Source organism: Larus michahellis, chromosome 6 (genome assembly GCF_964199755.1).
Source record: "Larus michahellis chromosome 6, bLarMic1.1, whole genome shotgun sequence".
Classification (NCBI taxonomy): Eukaryota; Metazoa; Chordata; class Aves; order Charadriiformes; family Laridae; genus Larus; species Larus michahellis.
In genome coordinates this window covers 39,709,091-39,731,582 of record NC_133901.1, presented here as the reverse complement: position 1 = coordinate 39,731,582, position 22,492 = coordinate 39,709,091, and the positions used below count along the sequence as shown (strand labels likewise).

At 37.9% G+C, this 22,492-nt stretch overlaps 1 protein-coding gene across 3 annotated transcripts in view; it reads right to left on the bottom strand.

The window, feature by feature from the left end:
- The window catches only part of RTKN2 (rhotekin 2), a 39,300-nt gene that overhangs the window by 6,894 nt on the left and 9,914 nt on the right, over positions 1-22,492 (bottom strand). For all 3 annotated transcript variants that reach the window (XM_074593143.1, XM_074593142.1, XM_074593144.1), the window contains exons 4-11: positions 19,440-19,493; positions 18,415-18,532; positions 16,570-16,770; positions 11,845-11,939; positions 10,209-10,315; positions 9,045-9,176; positions 2,144-2,309; positions 88-195 (exon numbers count right to left, since the gene is read on the bottom strand). In XM_074593143.1, coding sequence (XP_074449244.1) covers positions 88-195; positions 2,144-2,309; positions 9,045-9,176; positions 10,209-10,315; positions 11,845-11,939; positions 16,570-16,770; positions 18,415-18,532; positions 19,440-19,493 — 981 coding nt within the window. The remainder of the gene's footprint in view (positions 1-87; positions 196-2,143; positions 2,310-9,044; positions 9,177-10,208; positions 10,316-11,844; positions 11,940-16,569; positions 16,771-18,414; positions 18,533-19,439; positions 19,494-22,492) is intronic.

Here is a 22,492-nt window from a genome sequence, read left to right as displayed (position 1 = left end):
GTGTTTCAACATAACACCAGAAGCCATCTGAATACAGACAATGTTGTTTCTGTTGCCCTGCAACTTGAAAAGACAAATCCCACTTACTCATATCATGGTAGACGGAGGTCGCTTCTTTTGTCAAGAACAAAGGTGGTTTCCGTGGTGACATAATCTCAATTTTCATAAGTTCTTCACAACAATGTTTCCACTGGCCTGAGAGAGAAAAGAGAACAATGTCTGGAACTTAAACACTTCAGCTTGAAAAAAATTGAAGTTATTAGATTGTGTTAGGAAACTATCTCCAAAGCAATGCTAAGCAGTAGGGATTTACTCTTGTTTAGCAGGAATGCCCAGGATGCTTTTGTATTTTCAACTCTGTACTCATTCTAACTCTTAGCACAAAGGTCATTAGATACTACGCCTTTAATTTAAGCATCACAGCAGTACTATTATACTATGAAGGTTAAATATCATGATTTGCCTTCAAATCCCCAAACACAGTATAAATTCATGAGAAAAAATCCTAAAAAAAAAAAAAAAAAAAAAAGAAATTTAAGGTTAGGAAAGCTTCACGAAGTTCTCAGGGACAACCTCCAATATACTGCAAGCTGGATGTTACACACCGATGGTACAATGTTATAGCAAAGGAACGTTCTGTCTTTAATAGACAATAACTTGCCTTTTATCTGTTAGCAGACAAGAAAATCTCTTTTTCTATTAATAAGATTTTGACCTTAAGGAAAACAAGACACAGTAAAATTACTTTGTTCATACCAATCATTCCAAGTTTTCTGAGCACATTAATTTTAAGAGAATTTTAGAACCAGGGAAGAAAAAAAGCATTTAAATGCCAAGTGACCCATTTTTTCTGAACCTAAGGAAACTGTCTCAAAAAATCCATGGGTATTCTATCTATAATGAATAAGAAGTAGTTCTTCTACCCCACTCTACAGTTAATTTAAAGAGGATGCCCTAGTTTTTGCTTGGTGTGTTTCTTTAATTAATAGAGCCTTTTCTCATTGTAAATCAGAGTTAGAAAGGACTAGAAATATGAACTACAATACCTAGTTTCCACAGCCTCAATTCACTGATTTTATTGGTGTGGCCTCTGACTAAAGACTGATATTTCATTAATTGACCTGTTTCTGGGTTTTGACCTGATAAAAATGACTATCAGGAACCAACTATACCTGGTCAATGACAGCATAATGACTGACAGTTGTTCTCTATTCTTAATAAACCTCTTAGTCAAGCTACTAAAGCAGAGGAAAAAGATGAAGACAAATTAATCTATAGAGTTCTTTTCAATAAGCATTTGGTGTTTAACAAGCATAATACTTCAATACCGTTTCACTGTTTTACACCAATGAATGAGTTTCTTCTCTCATGTAAGAACAGTGATGTTCCAGAGGTTAACCAAAGGATCAGAGTATTAATTTATCATCTCATTTATATCATCTGTTACAAAGCCTCAGGTACAGCTTTTACCAGGTTCAGGTAAGCAGCGTGTATTTGCATGACTGGAGTGTGGCTAGGTGGGCATATTCCCGTGATATGAGATGTATGAAAACCTTAGAATTACCAAGCAATCCCTATTGCAACAAATTGCAATTTAATTCATCCATAATACTGCTGAGCAAGGAAATCCCATATACACGTGCCTAGTTACACGGGCTGGCAGAATCTGCACCCTAGCCATGGCCCCAGCTGAATCCAGCATCCTCACCACTTCCCACTAAGGCTTCCATGCCCAAAGGAGAATCTCACAAAACCAACACAGCACTGGTAGGATGCCCAGGCAGAGGTGGACTCTTCCTGTTCCAGTGAAGGAAGAAATGGTGAGAACTTAGCAGTCCTAAAAAAAGAAATTTATCTTGAACACTGCTAAAAGAGACCAAGCTCTTTTGAGACTGATGGACGTATTCCGCTTCTGTTTTCCTGCAAAACCCCAGACTGAACACGTGGACTTTAGTTTAGTCAAATATTTGCCTTCCAACGGCTTAGACCACCACCCAATATTAGCCCAAAGAACATTCTCCTCCTCGTCGCTGCAAACAAAGGCTTATGAGGCAATTCCAACTCAAATTGTTCAAAGATCCCTTTGATGTTACTTCACACCCCACTTGGAGGGCATGCTGCCAGTGCTGCCCGCTTTACTTACTCAGATCATAGAAGTGCTGCCAGAAAGCCTCCATCCACTTATGAAGGTCGTCCCTACTGTCAGTAGCAAAAAGTTGCGTCACAGCCTCTCCAGACATGGGGTTGATAACAGAGAAGTTATTAGTTCTTCTCTTGGGGTCCTTATCCACAGCTCGAATTCTGGTTTCCTAGGAACGACAAACTGTGGGAGTGAGTCACTGCTTCAGCTCCACACTGCCATCACCTTATGGCCAATGACGGTGTAAGGGAGGTATCATTTGGCTTTTTATCTAATACAGATTAATTTCCAATTAAAATAAAAGGAACTAATGTCAAGAAGTGCTTAAAATATATTTTTGCATAAAATATGAAAATTAAGGGAACAGAGCACAATTATTGCATTTTAGTACTGAAGTACAGAATGTACGTTGTAGGTTTCCCCTCCCTCTGCCTTCACCAGCCCATCTCACACAGCTCACTCTTCTCCGCAGTAGTTTAGTGAATAATCTAAAATAACAGCCAGCAGCTCCTTTCCGCTGAACTCTTCAGCTGGACAACCATATTGTTACAGCTACTATTTAGGTCTCCTACTGTACTTCTGGGTGCCTTTATTTATGTATTCTAAACCCGTGTCTATTTTATGTTTATCTCAGTGAATCAGAACATTCAGGGCTAATACTATAGTAACAGAAAATGTAAAAAGAAACTTATCTAGTCCCCATTTAAAGGAGCGTTTGTAGCAGTTACCCATACAACAGTTCTGCTAGAACAAATTTCCAGTATGAAAAACATTTTGCTCTAATATTAAAAAATCCTACTTGTCATTTCAAAATAGACATTTTAGTTTTGCCTTAATTAGGGAGAGCTACGTAGAAACAATTAAATGTATATATGAAAAGCATATCACAAGTCTATCAAGTTTCTTCAGCTAATGTTAGAAAGGCTCTCAGGTTATGCACTGGCACTGTTACAGCCAAGGCTTCCCCTTCTGTCTGGGGACATAGTTCAATTGATTTTTATCATCTAGACTAGATCCAGTGGTATTTTCATACTATCTCGTTTCTTTGTTATGGCATTACTACAATGAAAAAAAAAAAAAAAGCACTTACTCTTAACTGAGTAAATTTATTTTTTTTCATGTGTAAAATGCTGAAAGATTTTAGTAAAAGTCGGATATAACACACAACTGAAAAAATTTGGTCAACATTGCTGCTCATCACAACATGATGAACAAATTAAAATAATTAACATTACTTTATTTGCAAAAGTAACAGCAGGAACTCCGGGAATATCTTTGCATATACAATTCAACCTGACTGAACAAGAGATAGCCTCTTACGACACTGCTCTTTGAAGGATTTTTGGCATACCCAGGAGAGCAGCATAATGCCAAATCCTGGCAGGATGACGAGTTTCAGTGCCAGGAAACCAGCCAGCACCCTACAGCTGGCCGGTCCTGGAGCCTGGCAGGACACGAGGCCACCTAAAGCACATTACGACCACACAGCACCCTTGTGCCACACAAAGATGTCCCCTGGCATGGGGAGTGCCCCAGGTTTTGAAGAAAGTCAACAACCACGGCGAGGGTTGTGTTCAAAGGTCTCCTGCCTGGATGGACAGTGAATCTGAGCACAAAGGTGGCCTTGGGGCACTCCTCAAAATACAGTGGGGACAGATTAACCACGTTCCTTTTAACACAATTCAACCAAATGTCAAACATCTGCTAAAGATGTTAAACATACACCTACAGAAATTAAGTTTACACATGGGATCCCATGGGGATAAGCCTAGTTCTGATACTCGGAAAAACAAAAATTATTCTACAGAACATTCCCCAGATTTTAAATGCATTACTGAAGTAACCATTTGAAATACCAACAGCTGCTTGTAGCATATCTGATGGATATGCTCATTTAAATTCTTCTGTCTAAAAATAGGAGATGAAGTAATTCATCCATAAGTGCTCTATATCCCATTAACTCAGGTAACCATAGATACCAGCAAAAAAATTAAATCAAATAGATTAACATTTGACAGGTAAGAACTTCAAGCATACCATACACACAAGTTTATTTAATGACGTTTGCTGCAGGTTTTATCCCACAACTATGGTATTATTCAAAGGAGATAAATCCTCAAGCAACAATCTATATCTGATGCTTAAATATTTAAGCAGTGATACAAGATGCCATTACAGTAATGGGCTGATGAATTTACCAAGCTCGGCTGAATTACACCACATGCCCAGTTCCGCTTCACAAAAAAACAAACAAACAAACAAAACCAACAACAACAAACCCACAAAAAAAAACCCCACCAAATAAAAAAAAAAAAACCAAAACAACAACAACAAAAGCATCTTATGGTACCATGTTATAACAACGCTCAACTTTTCGCAGTCTTACAGACAATGGAACCAACTCTGCCACAGCCATTGTAAAGATGAGAATTGTGAAGATCGGAATAGGAAAGGAGAGTTGAATCTTGAACTCCAATGATTCTTTTTGGGAAGAGGAAACCAGTTTTATGTCCTATATGCAAAAGAATATTTTTTTGAAGGTGGGGAAAGACTAAGAGGGAAAATGATAGATTTATTTTTTTTTAAGGGAATGTAAATATGAACCTTCCTCTATAGTTTTTCCTCCAAACCAAAAAATCTCTTTGCCTGATAATACCTCTCTGGGAAGCTAAAAAGAAAACAAAAACAAGAAAAAAAAGAGAGAGAAAGAGAACTTTTTTATTGCTGAGGTGCAACACTTTCCTGCTAAGCCAATCCCAACACACTGAGGAGCACTGGTTATAAAGATCCTTTTAAGACATCGGAACAAATTACAGTTCTTGAGAAAAATATTGAATAACCTAAGGTCCAGTTCTGTGTATCTATTTTAAGATTAAACAAACCAAATCACATATAACAAACTTCCTTTATATTTTTAGTACCAAAAAATAAACCAAGAAATAACAACACAACACTGGAAACAAAATATAATCTGTTCATGTGTTGGTTTCTGCTGTAATGTTAATAATTTCCATGGGGTCTGTCTTAGGCAAGCAGGGAAATACAGTTAAATTTAAAATTATGGCTTTCAAACACCTTAATGCACAAGACCAAATTCACCAGATCAGTTACAAATACTTCCTCCTTTCATCTTCATTGTTTTGTGAACTTTTATTAACATAACATCCTCGTGGCCACTGGATGGTAAGTATAATGTGCAAGTATGGTACTGAAAAGCAATTTTAGGATTTCCATGGCATTTTACCTTTGGTGCAATGCGGCAGCTAAAAACCAGAGGAAGGAGCTGGCATTATATGACTAGCCAGCATTCTGTGGAGCACCAGGGAGCCATAAAGCATAGCTTCCAAGCCACACAATTCGAGCATGCGTGTTATAAGGTCCACCATGTGGGATCCAGGTATTATACCTGCTCCCCCTGCCCGCATCCACAGTCTCTTTCAGGCAATTGCAGGACTAAATCAGCAACATGATATGAGATACCAGACATTTGGAGGCACTTAACTAGTCGGTGCCTTTCCGAAATATTTTCACACGTATGAAGACTCGTCTAAGCCAACCGGTGGGACAAAGTCCTTACTACAGAGAACATAGATATTTTCAGGGATGCTCTTGTTCACCACTGCTGGAGTTTCCTGATGCACACGGAGAATATTGCTCATATTGATGGCTCCTTCACATGGTCAAGAACTTGTATCGATATCCTTCTGCTCCAGTCTGAGGGTGAACTCCCTGGTTCCCTAGAAATACTACATGGTTCCCCTGAAGTTATGCTGCTGTAGCCATCGCTACACCTTCCAATGAATTTCTCTCCCTGACCTAGCACAGAACAGATGTTCCAACAAGAACTGTCATTCGAGGTAATAGTCTGCAGAAATGCCAGCTTGATTTTGTCTTTTCACTTCTGCCACACCGTTTAGCAACCAGTCTGTGAACCCTGAGCCCATGGCTGCAGACATTTGTTGTTCCTCACCCTGTTCACCTCAGCAACTAGGATGAGCACGGAGACAGCTCTGGGACTGCTGCGCTGCCTGGCACCAGAGCAAAGACTGCGCTGGCAAAATAAGCCAGGAAGGAAATCACAGGTGTACGTTAATTCAAAGCCATGTCCCAGAATTCCTCAAGCTTCAGGCATACAGGGCACAAAAAAAGTTTTATAATCTGTGGTCAGGACACAATAGAATATGCATTCCAAATACTGAGAAACCAACATGAACCGCTGGCACACGCACCAATTTGCTAAGCTATCAGGTGTTTTATTATTCATTTCAAACTAAAGAAAACTTGAAAAAATTTCAGGAACTGGCCCATAAGGAGTATTTCTTGTTCAAATTGGATTCAGCGAATTTTCCTTGCTACAGAAAATATCATTTCTCTTTTCCTACTTAGTTGTGCAATATAATATGTTATAATCACATTTAGCTGGAACAATAATAGTAGCACTTGCATAATAGGAACTGCAGAACCATTCTTGCTCAACGGCAGTAGCGGTGAAGTCATCTGAAGTTGAAGTAATGACTTTGCTGGTCTTAATGGCTTCTTCAAGTCTCGATTCAAAGGGAATGGGGAATAAGGCTATCGGTGTGAATATTTTCCAGAGAGTTTCTCATAAATCCAGATGATTTCATTACTTTTCAGACAGTATCTTTCAATTACATGTAAAGGATCAGCTTCACATTACAAATGAATATGCCACATATGCAACCAGAAGAGGTTTTAGTTAGAACGTCTAGAGTTGGTGTTCAATCTCAACTTTCATTTGGAAATTGCTGTTTCTATAACAACATGTAGCAGGCAAGCCCCTATGATTAGTTTGCTTTCGTTTAATCCGTAAGAGAAATTTCATAACAAAGGAATCAAAAAATATCTACAGGCATTAAGTTTTTTTCAAGAGAAACTGTTTCAGTGGTAAAGTATCCAAATAAGTTTTAAATTGCAGATTTTTTGTCGGGTTTTAATTAAAACTGAAGAAGGATTCACAGTCATATTTTCCAGCTGTCTGACATTTTTGTAAAATGGTATAAGATATGTGATTTATGTACCTTCTACATGTTAGCTTAAAGGATACTCTGCAAATACACAAACAGTCTCCCAGCAAATGCTTATTAAGCTGCATTTTAGGTTCTAAGTGTATTGGTAACTTGGAGGAGCAAAATACCTTAGTAGAATATGGTTATTTTAAAAGGAAAAGCAAAATTAGGACATAGACCAAAACAGAGAGCTCCAAGGAAAGATATGAGGTAGCCAGACACATAAATTTTAAAAATATTACGGTCACATTTTAGAATATGGATTTAGTCATTCTGTAATTTACTAAAGTTTGCCATTTCTTAGCTGATATGGTGAACAGCTGGAAAACAGAATTCTGGCAAAGGCTGACTAGTGCAATTAGAAGTAACTGAAGAGGTAAGCAAGTAATCCTGCTTAAATACATATCACAGTCTAAGCATTTATTTAATGTAAATGCATGAACAAATCGAAGAAAAAATGGCTTTGTTAAAAGCTATGGCACTAGCAGAATGGTGTTTTTAATTAAGGAATCAATTTAAATCTTAGCACATTAAAAGAGAAGTCCTAACACAAACAGGCCACATTGTTTTATCTAGTTTAAATGTTTGTTTTATGTATTAGATTCACAGACATATTTTCCAGAAACTTAAAAGCCACCAAAAGCTGATACTGCTGTTGTAAGAGGCAGTTCTTTATTACTCTGTGTCCCTACACATTCCCAATCCTAGCCTGGCCCCTTTCTTGTACCACGCAAGCATTTGTGTAGCCATGTAGTGAACTGGATGAGAGAATTTATTAAAGGGAACCTTATTTATTAAAGGTTGAAGCCAAGCTTCCTCCTGCCCCCCAAAACGAGCTAATTTTAACCCACATCAGTTCCCTTGTCCAATTCATCACTCCGCTGCCCTAATGCCTGCCCTGGCATAAAGCAGCACAGCAGCCTCAACAAGCCGGCAGGAACGCTTCTGTCAGAATTAGTGCTGGCATCAAGCGTTCACAGGAGCACAGCAGCGGAATCCAGATCAACTTGTGCTTAACACACTTTCCGAACGTGTCTATTTACTTACGTAAGCTGAATCCAGCTATGTCAATTGTAAATAACATTAAATTCTCCTGCCTATCCTTATGCGATATTAACTCTTGATGACTGCACCAAAAGCAGTTTTTGAAAGCATCTGTTCATTCTAATGTTCGCCATTCTAGAAGGTCCTTTCAATAACATTCCTAAATTGAACAATTAAATATTACTTCAAATTAAATACTTAATGTTTCTTTAGCCAAATAGTAAGTAACATTTTAACTTTACATTTTAAACTCAGCCTTTCCAATCAGGGTATGAAAAGCAGGAATAACGTCACCTGGAGAACAGAATTTCCAAAGTTATTGAGCCCTGTACAAAACCAGTATTAAGAAAAGCAGCTTATTTTAAGGCACTAAAATATTTTGAACAATTTTCCAGCTCTCCTAATTAGGACTGTGGCCAAATAATATACAACTACAAAAAAGCTTTTGTTAAAATTCCACTTTGATGAGGACAAAAGTCTCCCACAGCATTGCTAACGGACTGTAAGCAATACATCTCCAAGGCCTGTCTTATAAAATTGTCATATAACAAGTTATCCCTTTTCCTAAGGAAAAACAACCTCCTTTTTACCTCTATGCTAACTAGTCTAATGCATGTCCACAGCTAAGAAATTAAGTCTTTGCTAAAAAATTCGGTGACTGCAAATTTCACTGAAGCATATCCCACCCACACGCTACCTATAAAGCGTTCTGCATACCAGCAGCTTAGAGCCCAGATGACTGTAGGCATGTCTTAAAACAAAAACAACCTTCCCCCAAAATAAACAAAAAGAACAAACCAAACAAAAAAAAAAACCCATACAACCAATTTTACCTTGTTGATGGAAACTGTCAATGCTGGCTCCAGTTTAGCCTCAATTTCTTCTGGTGAGTTATAACAAAAGAGCTTGCCACCTCTTAGTACGCAATACAGCCTCCTCCAGCTAGTTTGGCTTCCTAGCATTTGCTAAAGGGAAGAAAGAGTCAGAAATTGCCAAACATAAACTATATATTAAGAGCACATTATAAGGCATTCCCAGATCAGCCCTGTGCGATCAAAACTTAGCCACACTGAATTCTTTCCTAAAACAAAGACTTCCTGTCGTAGAACATTTCAGTCGCTGATTTTTGAATGTTAGCAATACTTTAAATGTCTTTTGGTGTTTTACAGTTCTCGCACATTTACTGCCATGTGACACTAACAATACAGAATCTGCTGGTTCACAGAGAATGAAATCTAGAACTGGCATCTACTGTAAGAAAAAAACCACCTTTATTAACTACAGTAATGACACAATAAGAGAAATAAAAGAGTATCTCACTGTGGAAATACACACTACATTCAACAAATGTCAAGCAAAGACAGTTGCCTAGAATTCCCACTTTCTCAAATTAATTTTCTTAACAGCTTTCACAAATGCATTACAGTTTCACAACCAGTTTAAGGCCTGTAACTCAGCACTCCTGATACATGACCCAGCCTCTCTGGCCCTCCACTACCACCTTCTCATTTGCCTAGTTGTGCAGTGAACCAAAATAGAGAAGTGAACTGAGTTCACAGGAATGATTTTTGAAGGGATGAGTTTAAATATGGCTCGGTTCACCAGTCAGGTTCACCATGCTGCGATATGAACTCTTGTGCTAGCACAAGGAGAGGTATGTACAAAGACGAGAGCCATGGGATGATTAGGACAGCTGCCATCAAGTACCAGCCTAAACAAAATCTGAAACAAGAACTGTACTTGATCTTTCTGTAACAGCCTAAATGATTTTATTGATAAGCACACCAAGGAAACATCTATTTCTTTGCGCTTAGCCACTGAAGATACTGTTTGTAAACACAGCTGTGGGACAGAATTTTCCCCTTGCTCTAGGTAGAACAGGTGAAAAATAACAGTTCTCAAGGAACCACTTCAGGTAAAAGCAAATGTTTTAACAATTGACTCTTAGTGACAGCTATTAACAGAAGATGATGTAAACACAAGCAAAGTCTTCTTACCTGCTGACTAAGAAATCCTGCCATCATGTCCCTGGCCATGCAGGAAGGCTGGGCAACTAAACGGCAGCACATGCTTCCATACAGGGGGACCCAAAAAGAGGATTCCTCTGGGGGAAAAGACCAGGCAAAAGAAGGACAAACACTTAGTTCTGAACATTTGTCCTAAATATATAGTTTAGCTTTCTACATTTTTTTTTTTTTTGAGATCATGAATTTAAATAAGCATTTTTCTATTTAAAGAAAGAGATTACATCCTGTAGGATTAGACTAAAACTGATTCCTAGTCTTCAGTAAGTTTTTTTAATAAAAAAAAAAAAAAAGAATGGAGATATTGTTCTGCAAGAAGAGGTTGCTCTTACATAAAATATAGCTCTCAATCTCATTTCACAGCTAGAAATATTCTGAAAGTACACGGGCCATCTTATCTAGGCCATCTCAGTAGGATCCCTGAGACCATCCCATCGCAGCTCACAGCTACATTTACACATGAGCGCTTTGCTTCAGATTGTTTTACTAAGGCTTAGAATTTGGATCTACTTCTGCCTTCAGGACCAGAAGAGCGTTTAGGATTCCAAGGAGCTTCTAATGAGTTGCAGTATCCCTCCTCGCTCAGCTCTGCTATGTAATAGGCTCTCTCTTCTGCAATTGGAGGCAGGTAATACAACGTTGCATTGATAGGGCTCTGTCTTTGGTCGTGGTTTAGAAATGCTTGTAATGAACCAAAATACCCGGGTATGTCATTTCTCACTAGACATGTAAATTAATGTCTAATTATGTAAATTAATGACAAAAAAAGAATTTCAAGAAGAAAGAGTATAAAGTACTAATAAGGAAAGGCTTATTTTGAGTATCAAAGATACTCAAAATTATTCATCCAACCCTTCAGGAAACAAATGCCCCATAACTCTTCAAATCTGTACTTACTCAGAATTAATGAAGTGTAAAAAATGAAATTCTCTTTGAGGTCAAGTTTACCCGAGTAAAAGATAAAGTTCCCAGAAGCTACAGTGAAATACAGTGATAGGCCCCTGTCTTAAGTTACCAATTAGAGGGTGGCTTATGGGAGGGGCTATCCTTTCAGAAAATAACGAATGAAATATCAAAAACTGTACTCCTGCTACTTAAAACATGATCATAGCCCCTGTGTTAGCATCTAGGTTGACTGCTGCCAACTTGTGCTGTCCCAGAGCTGAAGTAGTGACCAGTGCAAGCTGCAAGCACGTGTTCTTATGCCTTCTGTTAAATTTGAGCCTGAAATAGCTGAACTGAAGCTATTTTTCTACTTTCCTTTTGACTACAAAGGGAAAAGCTGTTCTTCATTCTGATACCTCTCCTTGGTTGTGAGGAAGGGGAAATAATTTGTATATAGCTACAACTCACATAAGACCAAGATGCAAATGACAGAAGAAACTCCCAAAAGAATTACATTTTCATCTGGACTTGAAATTTTACTCAACTTAGAGTTTATTCAGCTGTGTATAGATGCCTGTTTTAGAGACGTTAAATATTTTATTAAAGTTGTTCTATATTAAGTATCAAGAAAAATAATCTCTTTAAACTCTTTAGTTTACAAGAGAGAGAAATGCAAAATGTTACTGGTTTTTTATTTCCTTAAATTGGTACCATATGTACTTACCATTTCCTGTAATGGTAAGGTTGTGGGTCTTGAAATTGTCGCCAGCGCTCTCCAGCCCCAGAGTGGTATACGCTAGCAAACTGTACTTTGCTCCGCTAAATGTGAAAGAAAAAGGCACGTTTAAGACATTTCTGCTTCACGTTGTCCAGGCAGTAATTAAAGGGAGTCTGGACATTACTGAGATATGGCATTTGGGTACAAGGGAAGGCCAAGGTGCAAGGCAGCACCCTGTCCCACAGTCTGTCCATCTGCTTCCTATATCCTCACCTCCTGCCCCCACCCTGTGTGTACCTCCAGTTCCTTCCCACCCCACAACTTCCAGGACAACACCAGGAGGCCCCGTCAGGTGGCTCTTTCCATAGCCACCTCTCTTGAACCCACCAGCCAGGAGGCTTCTCCTGTGGCCACTGCCTCCAACCTGGGCTCACGCTTACTGCTGAGCCAGCAGCTGCCAAACCCAGGTGTAAAGACTGTGCTATCCAACCTCTCTGCACCCTCAGGATGCTAACAGCATGTCTCTCCTCCAGTCAGACACCAAGTAACTTTTAACCACTTCACTGCTCCTATTCCAAGGCCTAAATCACTTAGATTTGGTAATAGGCTCAAAAATTGCTATATTTAATAGAACAACTAATGACATAAACTTTATCTGAAAATACAGGTTAAAAATTAAAAGGCTTTATACTGCTCCTCCATGTTGCTCTGCTCTTTTGCTTTGCCTGTGTAGACTACGCTTTATGAAACAGTCATTTATATATGTATTTTTCAATAGTATCTACTAGCTTGATTCTTCACATGCAGAAATCTATATAAAAATCCTACAGTCAGTTTTGTACCATAAAGGCCTCTCACTTATTTTGCTTACATGTTTCAGAATGTTATATCTTTGGTTTGGATTTTGCCTAGGGGAAAAAAAAAAAAAAAAATCACATTTACAATTCAGCACGCTGCATGTGGAATGCAATTCTTGGAATAAACTAGTATAAATTTGGTACATGTTTAACCTTTTCCCCCAAATACTCTTCAGACCAAGTAACAGATTTACAGTCCAGCAATGCAGTAAGAATTCCACCTGGCTAATGGCAGTTTAAACAAAGTTCACAAGAAAACAAACCCCTCAAAATCACTAACTACTCTCCCTAACAGGATCTAGCATAAGAACCTTAAGATATCTTCAGTATGGCATAAGATAGCTTAGTGAGAAGGTGAGAAGACACTACTGAACTAACATCACTAAAAAATAGTTTTCTATCGTAATATTTTCAAATGTTATTTTTCCTAATAGCACAGCCAGAAAATTTGGTTTTAAAATCTTTGGCCATGCAGAGGAACAAGACAGATGCCTACCTAGCCCTAACCCTAATGAAAGAGGAGGAGGAAAAGTAGCAAGTTTGTTGACAGGGAGGTGTGTTACACATCTATCTCAAGGGAATAAACAGAAAATTAAATACGATATAACACTCTGGGTGAAAAACCACTGCTGTGAAACATTTCAAGAGGGCAATCTGAACAAAAACTCGTCAGCATTTGTATATGTTCCCTGCTAGACTGTTCCTTGTAACAAGATTCTCCACTGATTATGTTTTGCCATGCAGTTGAGCAATGCATTACCATTCTATTTAAACTGTATCAAAAAGTTCAGTTTCCCCTTACAGATAAAACTTCTGTGCTGATTTTAAACTTACGTTTTTCTAAAGCATGACTAATTACCACAACAACCTTGCCAAAAAAAATAGCTACTTCACTTTTAAAATATGCTTCACAGTAACATTTTCATTCTAAAATATAACAGTCATTCCTTTCAGCCAGCTGCAATATAATTTAGAAAAGTTTTATCTGCAAATATTTTTCAAATTTAACTGGCTAATCAGGATTGTTGACTACATTTTGCCTCCACATTTCCCAGAATTAGCTAACTGCCTTAAATGGCAGTTTCTTTGTATAACAAAGAATAATCTGCCTGCTGTATCTCATTCAGTACTTTGCATATCTATAGTATTTTTCCATGTAATAACTTTCTTTAAAAAAAAAAATCAGCTCATCTCCACAACATGCCTGTGGCAAAAGCTTGTGTTAAATCTGTTTACTGATCAAGAGACAGAGGCACCAAAGTTGCCACACAGACACTGGCGTGGGAAGGTGTAACTATATCACCCTTTCTATCGATGCATATTAATTAATGCATCTCAGATTGCAGAATCTGTTCCTGAATATTAATCCTAATGTTAGAATTCTCAGTCTTAGTTCACTCATCTAGATATATAGTGGAGGATTTGTGTGTCAAAAAAATAATAAATCTAATATGCTCACCTTTCAATCAGATCTTAAAGAACAGAAGGTAAAAACAAATATAATCTTCAGGTACTAAAAAGAACCCAACCATAAAAGTGAGGCCATTAGATTAGGCTATATACTTGTAGCCAAATGTCACTATGAATCTGCCAATTCAAACACAGGACACCGAAGCCATGCCTCCAGCCCAGCGCAGGACAATACATAAAAGGCAATAACAACAAGCCATGTGTAGGCCGGTTCTGCAAGCGAATAAACACGCACTTCGGGGAGTCTCCGCAATGATTTATCCAAAAAGCAACCTAGTTACTCTGGAATTCAATAGTGTAACTGCACTAAACATTTTCCTTCTACCACAAATGTAAAAAGAAAAAAAATAGTTGAGCTAGAATAGAAAAATGAAGCAGGCAAAAGACTGTATAGAAATGAAAAGAGAGATAATTAAGGGTAGAGAGAATATAAGCATAGCTGAAGTTAACCAACGTAAGCAACCATTCAAAGCACTTTGCCACTAAGATTTTGCAAGAAGTTACAAGGCTGACAGTTTCCTCACTAACCAGAGGGATTTCTAAGCCAAGAAGTTTGACACAGAGTGATCAGAGAGTTTTCCAAAAACAGAGAACTTTGCCCATGTGTGCTCTGAAGAGAAAAAGGCCGGTACAAATGAAATCTACAGAGAAAAGATATTCACCTAATACTTTCTGTTCCCTTTTTTTTTGCAGTTTAATTTCACCTGCTGGACTGGTAAAACTCTCTGGGAATACTTGAAAGATCTCTTGTAATCTTGCAATCTCTTCCCCTTTATGAAGGCTAGATACCAAGGTCTTACTAATATAAATCCTAAGGGAAGCCTATAAAAAAAAAAAAACTGACAACTTATTTTCTGCCTATAACAACCCATTTCTTTCCAAGAATCTTTTTGAATCACCTAGGAAAGCCATCATTGTTCATTTATCTCTGTTAAGAAAATAACAGTCACTGTGAGATAATAACTTCCAGTAGAAACAACAAACTTCAAGATGGTGGAAAACAAAATACAATTACAATTGAGAAACCCAAAGCAAAACCCAAGGGAGGAGGCAGCTGTTTAGATTGTCTACTGATGTCTCTTCCTTAAAAGACAGGCAATCTATATTCAAGCAAGTACGGCCAGCAAATAAGCTAGTGGTTATATCTGAAGCAAACTCTATCTGATGATGGCGTGCCATCACCCAACTGGAGCTTGTGGAAAGCCCGACCACCTGAGATGCTGCAGATTGAAAGATACAGTGTCATTAGGTGGAACACATGGGAAAGTTAGTGATAAAATTTGCTTTGCTCTGTGGATAAGATCTCCTGGATGTGTATTTTTGATTGAAACAGTAATATCACTATACAGTAATAGCAGTTTGACAGAGATAAAATATGTTTGAATGTTTCCTTTTAAAATCCAGGCAAATGGATATATGAAGCTAGGCTAAGACTACACTCAACACATGGCAAGAATTAGGCATTGATTCTTTACTGTTCAGCCATGAAAAAAAAAAAAAGTAATTCCTTGAAAAAATTGCTTTCTAGAAAAAAAAAATCCATATTATTAGTATTTACAATTGAGGTACTCGGCCTGCTTAAATCCCCATGAAATTAAAGTAGCTGGGAAATATTAGTAGGCAATTAGCTTAATTAAAAAACACATGAAAGACTTAAAGTCATTTTTAAAAGGAAACAGGTAAATTACTGGGAACAGCACTTATTTCTATGAACACTGGAAACCAGTAAGTCATTTTAAAGTGTTCTGTGCTAAAGTCAACGAAGAAAATTCCTGTTAAGCAGCTTGTCACTGTAAAGTACCTGTGACAGTCCAGAGTTTTGCTGAAAAGCCAGCAAGGGGAACGGCCCCCGTGTGCAGGGCATGCACCCCAGGCACCCCAGCTTCAGTAGGGGAGAGGGTACAAGAGAGGTTTCTCCTGCCTACATACCACATTTTTTAATTTCACACAACTTGTAACGTTTAGACGTGTCTACCTGTCTGCCAAGTATGAGCAAAACTGGCTAGGTGCAAAAATAATATGGGGGAGGGAGTAAATGGGAATGGTAGATGGACAGAGGGACACAGAAAGACTACTCACACAAGCCTGATTCCCTCCAGAGATCAAATTAAAAATATTACAAAGTTTGCAAGTAAGAGTGGATTTACCAGCTAGCTAGCTGTATAGCAGAAAGATAAAGCCTCCTCGTCTGTTTCAAGATCACAACCAGGCCCCAAGGCTGAGTGACACGGTTGGAATTCACAGCTACTTTCTCATTTCCTATTTAAAATGTAAATTTTTTTTTTTCACTCGCGTAAGTACAGAAATAATCACTTTCTTGGCAATTTTCCAAAAATTTACCGTATATTTGGCTTATTCCTATTTTAAAAATGATAAAACCAGAATATCAATATATACAGCTTACTGGATGACCGGGTCAGCAGGCAACAGTGATTCAGTGATGTCTTCTTCCAGCGAAGCTTTGAGTTTCTTCCCTGTAGCTTTACTGAGGGATGTTTTAAGCTTCTTTGCTAGTTTCTTAGGAGTGTTTGTTACATATAAAGACTCCTCTGTACAGCAACTATACACTTCAACCTTCACCTGGAAATCTGGTCTTGCTTCATCACTGAAGGGGGGTGAGGGGGAGGAGAAAATTTCAGAGCATTTGTTAATAAACTGAGTATGCAGCCAAGGAATGCTGCTGCTACTATATACATTAAATAACATATATTTCTAATCAATGGAAGGAATGCCATGAGATTCAGGCGAAGACATACATGAATATGGAATTAAAGACTAGAGCACACAGCAGTAACTTAGTGCTGAAGTCACAAGATGGATGTTATAATTAAACCATAAACAACTGCAAACAGGAAATTCAACATTTAGGTTAAAAACTGGAAAAAAAACAACCACGTTATGGAAATACACAGGCAAGACATTCAAACACACTTAAATCTGCCCTCTACTGTTATGCAAAAATCACAGGATTGAAAACCTATCCATGCCCATGGCCCTAAATCACATGGAACTGTTTTAAAGATATCTTAGCGCGTCCCAGCCCCTTCACATTACTGAAAAGATCCTATCTGACGTACAACCAACAAAATCTGTCATTCAGAACATAACTACCTACTGCTGCGTTCTGTCTGCAGCCTGTGCTTTCTCTGTTTTCAGTTCTACCAATTCTCATGTTCTCAAGCTTAGTCATCAAACCAGAAGCCTAACCTCATCTTTCAGGTACAAATCATGTCATTACACACATGCCCATAACAAAATCATCTCAAGGGCTTTTATAAAAGGTCTTTCTTTATCCTGGGGGATACAAGGCAAGTCAGAGTGCCTTTTCTGCTTTTGTTGCAGTATTTCGCAGAAAATTACAGTGGTCAAGTCTCATATCTTTGAAGAAGCAGATTTAAATCTTTGTCACCACTCTTAACTTGAATAGGTGTTTAAGAAAGTTTAAAATCTGATTTAAAAATCCACTCTCTCTCAACCACTCAGTTTTCAGGATCTTGACTTAAAGTTTTCAGTAGTTCTAGCTTTCAGTCAGTCTTCCTCAAGAGACCGAATCTAAATTGCTAATATAAAAAATAAAGCGGGGCGGGGGGGGGGGGGGGGGGGGGAAGGGAAAAGTTAAGTGCCTCTCAGGATTCTCTTAAAAATTGAAAAGCAACAAAAAAGTACAAGAGAACACCTTTCTACTCTTTTCCAGGTTACCTTTAAAGGTAAGCGAATAATTTCCTGTCTAGTATTCTTCAACTATAAGGACTGTGGCTGTAGCACGTGCTCATATAGGTGCAACAGAACATGAGGTGTGGAAATGAAGGTCTGGTTTTAAGAGAACTGTGACTTTGGGGAACATCAAAAGAGACCGTAGCCTGCTGTACAGAATAATAGTTAAAACACTGGATGCAATGTTCATCCCTATACTTTTATAATGATTTCAGGTTTTAGTATTAAATTTATTTGTGTCCTTGAGGCGCAAGTTTGTTTATCCCCTTATGTAAAGAAAAATGCTTCAGCATGGGAAAAATGAAAAGAAGTACAGCTCAAGCAACACGTCTACAACCAGCATCATTACATACACGAAAACCAACCTTCCAGAGGTGGGGATCCACCATCCACTGACATTAACAGGACCTCTACCGGTTCCTTTGCCCACAGAAAAACTTGGTGGACTTCAGCCAATCTCATTCATAATCATATCCGCTTTCAAAAGAAAACAGCAATATTTCTACTTCATTCAATACAAATAAATTATACTCACAATATGGTTACATTTTCAAAACAGATATCTGTTATTGCTTTATCCACAACAGCCACCTCTGTATCAAAAACCTCAGCTCCCATTCTGAACAAACAAAAAACTGCATAGCGCTGTGATTCTGGAGAGAGCCAAAGAAATGTTTTATTAGCCATATTACACATCACAATACCAAATGCTTCCAGTAAACAAAAGCAGAAGAAATGGTAATTCAGACCTCTAAGGAATTGCCCTCAAATTCTTCCCACCATAAATTTTATATCATAGGATTTTATGATAATTGAACTATCAAAGCTGCTGTTTAGGCAGAACAACATTCACAGAGGGAAAAATGCCTACCTCTGCTCAACTTTTTTTTTTTTTATTTTGTGCTAGCAACTTCAGAAATGTTAGTAAAAATGCAATTTTGTTTAATAAAACTGATTTTAAGCAAAAAACTCCAAACATTTGATCCAAAGCCTGTATCATTTTATGAATGTACTATATAGGATTAGACTATTTTGCCACGCTTAACCCCTCTGACCCTATTGAAAATCAAAGTGAAACCAATGCCAGGTGACAGCTGGAACAGATTTAGGGTTAATCTCCATGACACAGCAAAATGCATGTACTTGAAGACTATCCAATAATACACTCCATGCCAACAGACAACTTTCATTTACATTTCTCACTGCAAACAGCCTCCAACATACTCTCTCAAGTGCAGACAAGACATAGAACAACATGTTTAATCAGAAGTTGCTCAGCTATCTGTTTAATAACAACACTTTTCTGTTGCTTCCTCTGGAATTTATCCTCAGAACGACTTTTTAGAGACTACGGTTTAAACATACAGAACCACAGGACTGAACTAACCCAACTTGCTACAACCAACAACTTCAAGTTAAGAGCAACTACACAACAGAGCAAAATATGGACCCACTAAAAGGTCAAGGGAGGACTCAAAATGACTACGGACTTCCCCATCCAGTTTAAATTTACAGGCATAAGCAATTGGTTATCACATTAGTTCATTACATCTTACATACTTTCTTTATTGCTGAAGTGATCAGAGTCTTTCCACATTAACGGTATTCGAATATCTAAAGGGGAAAACAAAGGTAGGGAAATTAAGTTACGGCCAATACTGTAGATCTGTGATCAAAACAAATTACAAAAAGTTTCTTGCTTCTTTTCTTGATGTTCTGGAGGTAACGGGACCTCCTACCCAAAGAACAGCATAACTATTTCAGTTTTATTAACCATGTCAAAAGAAAACTGATCAATTAGTTCAACTTCAAGTGTCATTTTCTTTTAGAAATTACACTGGGATAAAGAATATTTTAAATCTCATCTGAAAGTACCTGAAATAACACTTCAGAGTGGCTGCGTACCATAGTTCTCAGAGATATTCTCAGAACTCAGAGGTTCTGAGCCCATTATTATATACAGACACAAACTGAAACTCCGCTTGCCTTGTGCTGGAAACCACTCACACAACTGCAAGAAGAAAAACTTCCTGTTTTAATGGAAAGACTGGGATACTTATACTGCAAACACTTAAGTCTTGTTTTGCTAACCACAGAAAAAATATCACTTGTAATCACATTCCCAGTTAGAATTGTGTTAGTTGGCATAAAAAGAACTCAGAAATCATTATTTTTTTTAACTCAGAAATATCCTTTTACTTCAGAACCATAGTAGAGAAGCAATTACAGAACCATTATTTTAAGTAATGCCTGTCATTTTAATATTAGGAAAGTATTTTCTTCAACAAATTTTACAATTTATCTGCTCGATCCAACACAGTACTGAGCGACATTTTCCTCCAGTTTCAAGGACTCAGGTTTAGACATAATGTTTCTCATCAGTCCGTTGTTAAAAGACAAATGCAGTGGGGGCTTTATAAGTACAAACTTGGCTTCGTAAGTACAACACGTTGTTTAAAAATATATGCAATATATTAAGTGACACATGATGGCAGCAGTGAACAGCACCAGCTCAATTTTCTTCTGATAAAAGTCTTCCATACGGTTATAAAGGAGCACTGCTGACTTCAGTGTTGATCTTCATACGAGGCTGATGGAAAAAACCACATATAGTACGCTGAGACGCAAAACAGTAGCGGTACTTTGGCAACAGATTGTCACATGTTCCGACAGGGTTTTACCCACAAAACTTCTTGTTAAGTGAAACTGCATGTAGTCACTTTATTTCGGTAGTTATATTAAATGAAAAATTTAAATTTAAATTTATTTTGATTATATTACGGGACATCTTATTATACATGCTATTTCAATTTTGAAACTTGCAAATTCATCTATTTTTAAGTGCTCATGAAAACTAATCAATTTTCAACAGTGAACTGCCGCTCTACAGCTTTAGACTGCCACAGCTTCCTAAAAATCAATACGTCACCACATTCTGAATCTGCCTTTCACTTTTAAGGATGCATTTGCATGGTAAGCATTTCTAAAAATAGATTTTTTTTTAAATAAGGAAACAGAAATAGTTTCATTAAAACAGTTACAGAAGTCTCTCTCAAACTTTAAAAATATATTTATCTCTGCCAGAGACACAGCACAGAATGTTTCTTTCCTAAAAGACAAAGGTCTTTACATAAATATGTGAAAATAGTTACAACAGCAGCCTTTTTTCATCTTTAATCATAGCAAAATCTGAATGACGATTTTAATGTGCCCAATAGGTCTTGTTAACAATTAGAGTACTAAAGGCCACTTCTGTATGCCACTTTCAATATCATGCTAGCTGAAAAATTTACACCTTAGTCAGAAAATCATCAGGATATAGATAGTCAATCGCTCGAACAAGTTTAACATGATACTTGTAAATCAGTTTCCAATTCATTCTTGGACTGAAAGAGCTGCCAATTATCAAAGACAAAGATCAATTTTCACACACCTTAATTTCTGTTACCATTAGCTGTAAATCCGTGTGGATTCAAATTGGATACATTCAAGCACTATAATTAATCAGATTTAAAGCCAACGATTCCTTTATAAAATTACTTTAAATTATGATTATGCTTTTTGATTGACATTTAACATATTGTCTTCTGACAAAATAATTGATTGACAAGAAAGCAAAAATTACATTATTCACACATGTGGGGGATAAATAAGTAAAAATAATAGAAGTGTGAAAATCTGTGGATTAAGTAACGCACTCCCCCACACAGTATCTAACACAGACTTGCTTTCCGTAGGAGTACATTCCTCAGTACTCCTGCATAGCTGTTCCTGAACTTCGGTGTTGGCCACATGATCGCCTTTTTTTTTTTTTTGTAATAGTCTAAGCTTCTAGCATGTACTAACCACATGATATGCTAATATATTTATAAGTGGATGGATTACTTTCCCCTAAAAAATCCATTCTATATCTTCAATTCTTAAATTACATGCCCTGTCATATTACACAGACTACCACTCACTCATTTCCAGCCTCTCCCAGACAATTCAGTCACGACATCTCCTGATGCGCACGGCTTGTATTCACAACTGCATTCCCTACCAGGCAGGCACATGCACACACACTTGTGCCTTCCACGCATGCAGGGCAACTCCAGGTGCAAATCCACGGAAGGTCAGCATAGAAGAGAGAAGAAATGCAGCATGCCCAATTTGCTACACGAGGACTGGGAAAGACAGGGAAAGAAGAATAATGGGACATTACAGATGTGAACATACTGCAGCTGTGGAAGAAGACAGGACCTGATTTGACATGCTGCATGGACACGGGCTAATGGGTCAGAGGACAACGCAAGGAGGAACCAGGGAGGCATGTTTTAATGTCACTTCAGGATCTCCCAATCGTGTATCTTGCCAAGAGAGTCCTGCCCTTGCCAAGCACGAACAAGCCTGTCCCTGCAATTACTTCCCATGTATTCTGGTTCTTTGCTTCTCAAGAACACACAGTGGAAAATGAGGGCCTACAGGAAGGATGGGGAGGGACTCTTTATCAGGGAGTGTCATGATAGGACACGGGGTAACAGCTTCAAATTGAAAGAGGGGAGATTTAGATTGGATATCAGGAAAAAATTCTCTTCTGTAAGGGTGGTGAGACACTGGCACAGGTTGCCCAG